General features: G+C 41.4%; 1 protein-coding gene across 1 annotated transcript; it reads right to left on the reverse strand.

Moving 5' to 3' along the window:
- Nucleotides 1-319: 319 nt before the first annotated feature.
- On the reverse strand, nucleotides 320-7,328 carry LOC104514821 (cyclin-dependent kinase-like 5). Its single transcript, XM_010158599.1, has 3 exons — nucleotides 7,309-7,328; nucleotides 1,689-1,808; nucleotides 320-984 (listed from the first exon to the last, which is right to left on the reverse strand). Exons 2-3 carry the CDS (start codon nucleotides 1,806-1,808, stop codon nucleotides 598-600), a joined length of 507 nt encoding a protein of 168 aa, XP_010156901.1. The 5' UTR covers nucleotides 7,309-7,328; the 3' UTR covers nucleotides 320-597.
- Between the last annotated feature and the right edge of the window lie 4,642 nt (nucleotides 7,329-11,970).

Here is an 11,970-nt window from a genome sequence, read left to right on the forward strand (position 1 = left end):
GCTTCACAATGTTTCAAACAGCTCAAAATAACTTTACAGTATAACATAAAAGATATGATTATAACAGTACGATATTAGGTCATCATAAATAAATATTACAAATCCTATCAAATATGGAAGTTTAAAAAACAAATTTAAGACATAGAATTCAACTTTAAACCCTTAACCGGGACACACTTTTATCACATCAACCCCACTGTTTTTAACTAGGCAGCAAAAAATGTAGTAAGGGCATAGGTCTAGACACGAATGTTTTCACCCTTATAAGTGCCAATACATACCGGAAGTCTCCCAGCTCCCAGAGAGAGATGTGCGCTAAGCTGGAATGTAAAGGAGAGGAAATGGCAAGGCATTTTCCTCCCTGACCGGCACACCCTGCCTGGCATCCAGCAACGCGGCTGAGGACCGGTAACTCCGAATTCAACTCCTTTCACTGTGTGATCCCTGACTCTCACTGTGGTGCCGGACAGCTGAGCTCCACACGTACATATTGCACACCTTTATAAAGCTGAAAATGCAGTCTTACCATCACCAGAGCCACCACCACGCGCCCCTAGGCCGACCTCCACCCGCAGCGGCCTGTTTTCCGGAGTGCGATTACAAGGCCGTCTCTTTCAAATCGTTCAGGTTCGGCATTCGCGACCGGTTTGTTCGGTTATACGTGTGCCCGTTCTGTCCGCTCTTGGAAGGCAGCTGGTCGGAGTAGGGAGGCCCGTCGCTCGCGCTCCGGTTTACCGGGGAGACATGCCAGGTCGGTTCCAGCTGGCTCGGTAACTGCAGCGTCGGCCGGCTTTTCGGCTGCGGCTCTTGCCGCACGTTGCTGCTGCCGCTGCTGGAGCTTTGACTCATGGGGTGAATGCGCACCTCGGAAAACGAAGGTTTGGCCGGCTGGCTTGGTAAGGGCTGGAAGTGAGGCTCAGCGGGGACGGGATGATTTGAAGAGGAGAGGTGTAAGAGCTTTCGGAGAGATTTTAGTGGCTGGCTCTGAAAGAGACGGGGAAAAGCACTTGACCTGCTGCTCTCCATTGTAGCGGAATTCCTGTAGCAAAACTCTCATATCCTAAACTGAACATCTTCAACTTCACCGGACTTCCTCACTTTTAATGTGTATTCATTTGGAATATTTCATTCCAAGCTATGACTACACAGCTGAGAGAATCTCTTCTCATCGTGATTCAATCTATTAGCTACCTGAAAAGGTGGAACCTTTTCTACAGTGGGGGAGGGAGAAAAAAAAAAAATCATTGCCATCATTTATTTTAACCCCATTTCCCAAGAAAATGGAAGCACAGACAATTATCACTCATTAGCTGCCCTGTCACGCTGCTCTGGTGACCCCACCAGGTATCAAACCGTGGCAGGCAGCGGTGTGCGCACCGCTCCTCGCCGAGCTGGCTCGAGGGCTTCACTGCAGCGCTGCGCAGCTGCCACAGACACGCACCGAAACGCGGGAACGTAACGAATGTTTTGAGAGGCTCAAAGGCTGACAGGAGGACGTTTAGTCTCCCTTCTTTTCCTTGTCATTCAGGTCTAGGTTTTCAAAGAATTATGCAGGACTGCAGGCACGTGATTCTTCACATTCCATGAGTGGGGAGGTTGGGAAATAATGTCAAATGTATTTTTCCTATTCACCAGAGGAAAGGTACCTCCGTGATGTTAAAATACAGGGAATTGATAAAGCCACCTACATGAGGTTGGATTTCCGTCATCTTCTCGGGATGCCAATCCTTCTGCCTGCTGCTCTGGTGATTAGAAGAATGAATGGCTTTCTGTAATGCCAAGAGATCCTGACCATCAGTGCTAGGCATCTGCAACAAAATATTAAATACAGGTTTCCCAATATATTATTAAGAAGAGCTGTAAATCACCTCCCCCAGTGAATTACGGAACGCAAGTGAAGCCCGTTACGGCAGCAGAGTTGCAATGACCTCTCGGTATTTCTCCCCACAGTAAAAGCAAGTGGCTGTGGCTATCATGCAGATTTGCTCTATACACCCGTCGCCCTTGAAGCATTCGCATGCTGTTAGTGTCATTTGCTGTAAGAGAGAGCAGTTAAACAAGGCTTCAAAAAATAAAAAACAAAAATTGTTGGGGCTCATCTTCATTTAAGAAGCATTCCATACTGCAGTTAAGACCATGGATCAGTTCTATAAATTTGTTCCTGAGTGAAGCAGACCAAAAATCACTCTAAACTGACTGCTCTCTGATTTTGCCATCACAAAACCAAGAGCTTTTCCTTTCCCCATCTTTCTCCTCCTCCACAAATATCCCAAATGAATGCAAAAATTAGGAAACTCCCCACTCCCCAAAACCAGCTGAAAACCCCACAAAATATAGGTCAGAAGGATAATTTAAAACTAATATGTAGAGTTGTATCTCATTTCAAGGATTCTAAGCCAAAATGTGAAGTTAAGTTCTTTTTTTTTAATACGAGCTGTCTTTTATCATGAACAGTCAGGACAGACAAAAATGCAGCAGACGCATGAGCTAAAATTTAGTTTTCAGATACTCTGTTGTTAATATCTAATTAATGAAATCTAGATAAAAAGGAGCAGAAAAGATGTATTTCCAATGCGGTTCTAAAACGAACGAGGTTAATTTTTTTCCCAGTTGAAACAGAACAAGACAGTTCAACTTTAAACATACACTATTTCACAACTCCTTTCCTCCTTCACTCTCAGTCCCAGGGCTCATCCTCTCTGGCACTGCGCATGTTACATTTTCAGTACGCCAAACACTAAAAAGAAATTTTTTAGGCACAACCTATTTCAAGAGACCTGCCAATTTTGCTTAAATTTATCGAACTGGCCCAAGATACTTAACTGGCATGAAGAGAAAGTGATCCCGTGAAAACAAAAGACATGCTGCCATCATCAGTAAAACAAGTTTACTGGACCATTTTACAGTGCTACTGTACTTAAAAATTAATACCATGGGTAGAGTGACTACAGGAAGCTTTTTCAAAGAAGAACTATGCTTTAAATTATTCTTTGAATTAAAAAGAGGAAAGAGGGATTTCTTGATGCTCGGATTCTCCCCGTTGGTTGAGTCTATCTGCAATATAAGATACAAAAACTAAATGCATGGTATTTCAATTCAGGAGATCGGTCCTTATTCTATTAATTCTTTCTCTTTTTAAAATTCTGACAATATGTGGTATCAATCCCATAATTCACTTTGGGAAAATACAATAGTGACTGAACGAAAAAAGCATAGGGAACAAATTCAAGGAACTCGAAGCATATTCAGCACGTAACAAGAGGTTGGTACGCCTGTTCTTACGTCCGTGTTCATGGGGAACGCGGAGCGCGTTTCAAAGCCTTTTGGAAACAACTGGTAGGTCTTGTTGACTGTACCGAGCTTTGGATCAAATCCTGTAATTCTGGCAGTGATTTGTTACTTACGATAATGACCTAAAGCGGCATGACGTTTTTTATTTCTATACAAATAAAATATCAAAGATACACTAACAATCATAGCAACCGGTTTCAGAACGAGCAGTTGATAGCTACTTCTAGAAGAAAGAAAAGGATTCTATTTTTAACTTGTAAAAAAGAGCTAGGGCTCCAAGATGAATTACTTCAGTTCTGACTAAAACACGCCTTCAACAACTTCACCTATAACTGCAGGGGCACAGGCTGTTGTACTTCAGTTTCGGCAATACAGCCGAAGAGCGTGCCGTGGATGCACAAACAATAGACAGGACTAAGTGTTACAGTTATGAACGGGACTATTTCTCCCCTGCTCAGGTTCAAACAAGCACAGGACACCTACGCCGTGTCCAGCATTATTCCGCCTACCGGAAGACAAAATCGTAATACAATATAATGATTATATGACTGAAGGGAACAGTGGGTGCACTACCAAAAGCGAGGGTTTGCCAACAGCTTTCTCAGCTTCTGGATTCCATCCAAGTTAATGAAAGGCAGAGTTGCTAACTAGCACAGCTCGATTAGGAACTTCATGCTCAGAAGAAATACCTGTTTCAAGTTCAGTAAATTGAAAAAGAATCAAAGCACCGCTAGGAGAGATGCTCACCTGCAACTGTGTTTTCCAAAGCAGATGATTTCTTCAGACCCATAGCTTGCAACACGTGCCAAAATCTGCCAAACTCGGGCTCCTCTGGAGAAGGTGCCTATTGACACTGTGCACAGCCCTCACAGATATCTAACTGTTTGGTGGCAGATGGCAGGAAAAAACGTGGCTCTAGCAAGCCTCAAAACCTTTTGCTACGTTACTAAAAGACACCAAACAAGATGAGAAGGAGAATGGATAAGAAACAGCTCTGCAAAAATAATATGGCAAAGGATTCCCATAGCAGGCAGTAAGTTGTCATCCCATGAGATACTGCACCTGGAGAACTCTAGGGAGAATGATCAAGGGGAACTGGGATTAGAATTGGGATCAGTTCTGGGCTATTGGAGATTTTGAGAATTACATTATTAAGATGATTGTCTTCAATCCTGTTTCAGACATCTTTTATGACTCTTAGGACGATCACCAGCAAAATGAGACTTGCCAAAGGATGTGAGAAGTAAATACTAGCTAGCTATCACTGCTTCTCAGCATGTGACAGCTCTCAGGTCTACTTTGTTATTTGATGAAGAAAGTCTGCGTCAGAGCAAGTAAGTGGAATTTCACGCTTCTAGGACTCTAAGTATTATAAGCCTAAAAAAACCCAACCTCCTTGGGTAGTCACAAGCCCTCTCGCAGACTTTAAATATGAATTCACAGACAACATTATTCACGTAGTCGAAGAGCTAATATTAGAGTGCTGTTAACAGCTTTTCCTACTGAAGTCAAACTCTGCACTGAACTGAAGGTAATAATTTTTGTTTGCACCGGAAGAACCTCACGAACATCCCAATGTTTCTTAGGTAGGTGCCCTCAGCTTCGAGATGAAGAACAAAGAACAGTCTGAACCAGACACCTGTACACACATTGGAGGGTACAGTCCAGTCTGTCCCTAGATACTGTCCTGTTAAACAAATGAGAAGAGGTTTTTCAGGCTCTAGTCGGGTCCAAAGATCAACCCGATGCCAGCAAGTTTCTAGCTGAAGATGCTAGAGTTTTATCACTATGTCACTTCATGAATTTATTCATCTTCCTGTGAGAGGCTAGGTCTAACTAGCCAACATGATCTTCCCTTATATAAAACCTCTCACCCACTCCCCCTCTATCCCTCTCCTTAAGACTGAGAAGAGACAGGAGCATGGATTATGTATATCTGTCCTGTCTTGTACTCAGGGGTGGTTTTGGTAGCTACAGATTGAGGTACCTGCGATTTAGATGTTTTGGAAAATGCCAGATTTGGAGATGTGACACAATCCAGTCTGTATTTCCTTCTCAGAACTTAACCTAGAAGTAGTTAATACACCACCTGTCAACTGGGCTTTTAGAGTGCCACCGCATCTGAATGGCTGGAATCACAGTAGTCTAGAACGGTGCAAACCTAACACCTGTATTTTTGTTGGAAAATGCATCACTGGAACCAATGGCCTTAGGTGTGCTATCCTTTCATGGGAATTTTGATATAAGATAATCCCAGAATTAGAATCTAGGTCTTTTGTTGTGTAATACAAATGATCATATTTGAATGGGGTATAAGATGAGCAACTTTAGGAGAGGTAGATGTCACTGCTCTGAAACCTGTCCAGCACGAAGGCAAGGTGCATTTCGGAGTGCTAGTTAACACACGCAGACTAAACAAAAATGCCAGATGATCACACCTCTCCCCCAGCTTTCAACAGATCTGCCCTCCACCAACACCCAGAAGCATGCCATCTCCCTCTGTGACAGCAGATGCTTTGGTTTAGTTACTTCCCTTCGCCTTGGGGTACCATTAATTTCTTCCGAAGCCAACTTAACCGTAAGGAGTGAACATGATTTACAGCATTCTGAGAACCTTCAAAACTGTAACTGCGATTACACTTACAGAAACATTGCAACTCGACATCTGAACGGCATCAAGTTCTTAAAACAAAACCTGTTGTGGGCAATTAAAGTAAGCTCCTCTGAAAAGCAGGGCATGCATGACTACTGGAGATGGTGATCCCTCTGCTAGATAAAACACAGGTTGATTTCAGATTCCAGATCGTCTGAAATTTATCCTCTTATTTGTACACTAAGAGCATCTGAGACAATACCAATATCAAATAAGACATTACTGTTACTACAGGTTAACAATAAAATCCTACTTTCATGAAAAGCCCATCTTAAAAAAGAAGTGAAAAGTTTGGTAGAATTCTTAGTTTTACCATCCAGATCTCATTGCTCAAGTGAATTGTCAGAACGAAGCACACAGAAAAGAACAGGTAACAGAAAAGGAAAAACTTTTATTTACGAAAGTATTTTGCACCTAAGTTTTAGTAACGTACTACTGTAATAATGAAAAAACACTGAAATGTTCAGAAGATCGGCTTCTGGTGGCCTGCTTGAGAATTGCAAGCCCACACTTACTAGCCGTAAGTTAAGATAAAGTGCCTGCAGTCTTAAATTCTGTAAACCAAACCTTATGTAAATGAAATTTTAAGTATTTTACAGTTTCTAGAACTGTCATCTGAGAATGAGATGAGATGATGTTCAGGCTACTCCAGTTCTTAGGAGGATTTTCATTATAAAACTTTGTGAAATGCTGAGATACCATCATTGCCCTCTGATAAAAGAAAGTTCCTTCTACCTCCCAGAAACTCAATGAAAATGTAAAAATGTATAAAACACACCAAAAGCCTAAACCAAATGACAAAAACACACCAAAGGCCTAAACCAAGTGACAAAAGCCACAATCCTTTCCCCTAACAAAACATTAAGAATGGTCAAGATGCATCATCCTTATTCCCACCACGAGGTACAGCAAGACGAAGGCTGTTACCGAGGCACTGCCATGAAAAAGACTGGAAAGAATTCTCATTTGTAACAGTTTGATCTCCTCCTCAGGGGCATCTGCAATTACTCAAGCTCTGAGGACACACAATAATGCATTTGCTATTCTTGGAACAGTGTCACCATACCCTGCAAAAGAATTTGCTGTAACATCAGCTTAAAACTTGCAACAAAACTGGGTCTCAAAGGGTCTGCATGAAAACAAAGATGCACAGGACCAGTAGGTAAAGAAATATTTGAAAAGGCAGATAAATAAACCCGGCGCAGGGAAAGAATTTGACTTTCATATAGTGAAGAGACAAAAGAACAAGCAGATGCAGTCAGGCATTTTCACAAATAATACAAAGACACTGTACTAATTGAATATATTAAATGGTATAATTCAAAACTGAAAAACATATTTTTTCAGAAATGCTGTATACTTACAGTTTGGGATTTCTTCTTTTTCTTTTTTATTGCCCTGAAAAACCCTTGCTTTTCTTTCTCCTTGAGCTGTTCTGAGTGACTGTTAAGGTTTTCAGGACTTTTCCTAAACATGAAATAAGGTATTGTGAGAGAGATTTTATTCTGAGAGTATGCAAATTCTGTGTAATAATGAGATTTAATACCAAAGAATGCAAATTACTGATTAAAACAAAAATATTATTTATGTTTTAGCATTCATTGGTTCAAGGGTTACTGTGCAAACACTGGATAGTCTTATTAGATGGGACAGGAGGAACACAGTATTGGGGTAAAATGTTTAGCTCAAACCAGTGAATAGTTATTTGGGGGAAAGGAAAGCATGCACGTATTATTATATTTTTTTTAAGCCAGAATTTAATATTCAAACCAAAATATCACACACAAGGCCTTTTTGAAACATGAAAATCATATCTGAGAGAACATACAAATGGTGGTGAGGTATAAAAGCACAGGTCCAGTTTATCCACTGCTTGCTGGAGAGCCAGGAGTTGCAAAGTTCACCAGAGAAAACCCATTTCAGTCAAACTTCCTGACCTTTGCTGACATGGTTCCAAATTTATCACTGGGGAAGCCGGGGATCTACTGTTGTCCGTTTCAACTTAAAAACTTCAGTTAGTTTATTATGCGTGGGTGAGAGAGTGCTGGCAAAAGAAGATGACCCGAAAGTGGAACAGGTGATTTGCCTGCAGATCCAATTTCCACCTTTTAACTTGTCTACACAGCTTAATTAACTACAGCTGATAAATAACATGTTACTTTAAGAATACACAGTAAACGATGTATGCAAAGTACTCATATGGGGTAAAAAGATGGTTTACGTAAGACATCGGCGAGATGTAGCTGAATGCAGTTCTAGTGCCCTTCAGAACGGTTTGAAAATTGGAAATGGTGCAGAAATAAGTTCAGGAACAATGGTCTACATTAAAAGAGTCAGATTTCAAACTCTTATATATGTTAAAAAACACAGCCAAATCAGTCCCAACATTCAGTTTCCTTGACTGCGGCGCACAAGCATTTTTCCAGGAATAAATTAGAGAGCACTAGAAGGGTCTTTTAAGCAAAGGGCAAAGCTACAAAAACCAGAACAAGTAGGTGGACGATGAAGCCAGAGAAGTTGTATTAGAAGTAAGGGCACTGATTTCAACAGCAAGAATCATTAACTGCTGAAATAAACTCCTTAGTGAAAGAAGCAGATTTCCCATCTTTGACATTTTTAACCAGGCCCGCACACTCTGCTGGGAGAGACACATTAGTCAGGCATGCCGCTGGGCCCGGACCCCACCAGACAGGTTACATTTAGTGGTGACTAACAGACAGAAAGTCATTTAATAAAGGTGATTTAATAGCCCTTTTTCAGTCTTAAATTGTACGAAAAAACCCCAAAATTATGCCATTGTTTTGATGAACAACCTAAAGGAAAGCCACAGTTCCAAGGGCTCTGGATGACAAAGAGGAGCAGCTTTTCCTGGAGCAACTGTAATGTAGCAACACTTAGCTGTCTCCTATAGTTATCTTCAGCTTCTAATTCTGGCTCTAAATGGGATGCTATCAGCTGGTGATTCAGCTGCTACTACATGCCAAGCTGACGTTGTTTTTTCCAAGCAAACGTGAAACATGTAATTGGGGTAGGAATCACTGGAGTAATCCTCCTTATTGATCCGTATCTTCACTCTGATGGGTAGTTTCATCAATTCCTCAATTTCTACACAAAACCACCTCAAGCTTGAAACGCTACCTGGGCTCTAAACAGAAACGCATGCAGTGTTCAAATGCTGCAGTGAAGCACAATTGTTGAGTAAGAGAATGGGATTAGAAAAAGATTTACGGGCAGAAAGGATGGTGGAAGTGTTCTTAATTTAGATTTTTGGAACTTCTATCTAGATCCAGGTGCACAACAGCATAAATTTAACGTGAAAATTACAATGCTGCAGGAAAAATCTCTAGTTTAATCTAATCATTAGATTTACAGCAGATATCTTAAATATACTGGATTGCTAAGGATTCTTGTTTCTGTCCCTGTACTCGGTATGACTGCGTAACAGCAGTAAGGCGGTCTTGTGTTAGTCACATAAAGCACCAAGAAGAAAGCCCGAGAGTACAGACTACTGACAGCTGTGCCGATTCGATGAACTCACCAGACTGACTTAACACAGACAAAACACCTACCAAATTATTTACTAAATGATATTTAGTCAATTTCTTATAAAAGTCAGAGGAAAGCATGCACCCCACGTATCCTGCTTGTACTCTGAAAGTCACGTGAATGGGGCTGAGAGTCTTCCAAGCCTTTCTCCAAATGAGCTACCGTGCATCCACACCTGCTGACATGCCCCAAACCACAGCCCCAGTGTGAATTACCAGCCCAGCGACTGTGTTGTCCACTGAGGAACCCGTATCAGACCGTAAGCAAGTCCCCATGTTGTAACCCTACAACGTCCTTTAAAATTTTTCAGTGTCTGGCTATGGCTTTTCCATTTCAAAGCCTAGTCCAAAACGGAGATGTACTGTTAAAGGTGAACTTAATTGTCAGTATAAAGCTTGGGAAATTTTTTGCCAGACTTTTAGGTGGAGATTCAACCGTGTACGTTCTTTTCTTTGTCCCAGTGAAGCTGGACGAGAAAACTGCTCCTGAGAGCAGAGAGAAGTGAAATTCTGCACTATCATTTCCTGTTTATGACTACAGTAACCAGACAGAGGAAAAAAATAAGGGGCTCGTTTTCAATTGCTGCTTACCCAAAAGTCAGTGTTTTTATACCAATTGGATTATGTCATTAACTCCTATGACTCATGTCGCAGTACAGTTGTCTGGAAAGGCATTGACCTTGAAAAGCAACTGCTTCAAAACACATGCTCATTATGTGAAGAGAATGAACATGTAGAGCATTACAGCAGGAAGCTTCAACACCAGGATTTTGTACCGAGTAAAAATAGAGCAGAACATTTTGAGTGATGAAACACTGGGATATTTTAGGCATCCCAAAAGATGATTTTCAGACAATGGACAGTATACGGGAAAAAAAAACAGGTTTATCAGAAAAAATATCTGTACAGTATAGTCACTCAACACTAAACTCTCACGATATCACTGCGAGTATCTTGGTATTTTGCATACAGCTTCAGCTCTTGTAAGCCAACAGTTACACCTGATTCAGTTATGCCATCTCTCTCCCACTAGGCAGTGAGACTAGTCCTGGAGAGCAGCCCCCACTCCAAGAGCACACCCTCAAGCAGAAACCAAAGGCAAAACGTGCTGCTGTTATTTTATCTTGGTGTGCCTCTCGCATGTTTAGGACATAGAGAAGATCCCATTAATTACTCTGGTCAGAGACACGTGGAAAAGGCATTGCCATAAACCAAAATTCTGCGATTATCACTAGCATTTACTGTCCCTGGGCAGGGAAAGTATCTAACTTCATGCAGGTACAATGAAATGTAGCACCAAACATGCATGGGGCAAGCAAGCTGATGTGCCTTCATATTAACTAGAAAGAATAAATATGAAGCACGCTGCATTCATGCTGCCACAGATGTATTTGTATTGCAGACTGCTCTTCTTGGGCCGCAATTCCTCATGCTCATTTCAGTTATTCTTCAGCAACCCTCATCTAAGCAGGCAGCCTGGGTTGGGAATCCTCTTTAACTGCCAGTATGCCACTCCCTTTACCGAACGGCTCACAATTACCCGAGTAAGGATTTTGGTCTAATGGAGGAGTTACTGAAATGTCTGAGGTTTTCTTAGGAAGATAACTGAACAGACACTAATTCTTCAAGTTAGCTTTTGATTTTGCTTAAAGTAAAACCCTTGGCAGTTACACAGTTACCATGAGCAAAGGCAAGAAAATGTCAGACACTAGTGAAGCACCTCAACCAGATGGTTTGCTTAAGGTAAGAATCTCAATCCCACAAGCCGAAGCCCATAGAACAACTTCTTGGTCTCAAAGCCTGGCATTGAAAGCTTAAAAAAATCGGAGATCAAATCTGAACTTCGCTTGGATCTACAATTTTTCTTTTTTTCATGGGGAAAATGAGGTTTTATTAACTGAAATAAACCCCAAATGTACTATATAGAGAATACCACCCAGAAGCCACTAAAGCCACTAGATCACCTGAGGTTATAGCATTACTAAAAATGTTTGTGTATCTCTCTCTCTCTCTCTCTGTATGTATGTGGGCACACATATATATGTATATATAGACACATATTTTACAATCTCCCACCTCACCCCTGGCATCATTCCGCATCAGTAACCATAAAAATTTGTAAGTGGTTGGTTTCATAAACTTACAAAGCATGTACTTCAGTAGGCTTATTTTTTTTTTTTTGGACACAATACTGATGACTACAAATTCTGGAAAGCTTCCTTGCAAATAACATTGGAGCGCATCACCCAATTTTTAGTGCAAAACAAAACCACTGATGGCTGGGGAAGAGTCACGGAAGAGGCAGTGGTTTTTAGAAGAGAATGGTAGGGGGGGCTCAGATGTTGCCAGATTGATGGACAGAGCAAACGTACCGGATGACGCGAGAGTCTTGGGCAGGGAATGTCAGAGGGAAAGCTGTATCGTTAGGAAGGTGAACATCTTCAAGCTATGCAGGGCAGATTCCTAAGGCCTCAACCAGTG

This window comes from Eurypyga helias, unplaced genomic scaffold (genome assembly GCF_000690775.1).
Source record: "Eurypyga helias isolate BGI_N326 unplaced genomic scaffold, ASM69077v1 scaffold39389, whole genome shotgun sequence".
Classification (NCBI taxonomy): Eukaryota; Metazoa; Chordata; class Aves; order Eurypygiformes; family Eurypygidae; genus Eurypyga; species Eurypyga helias.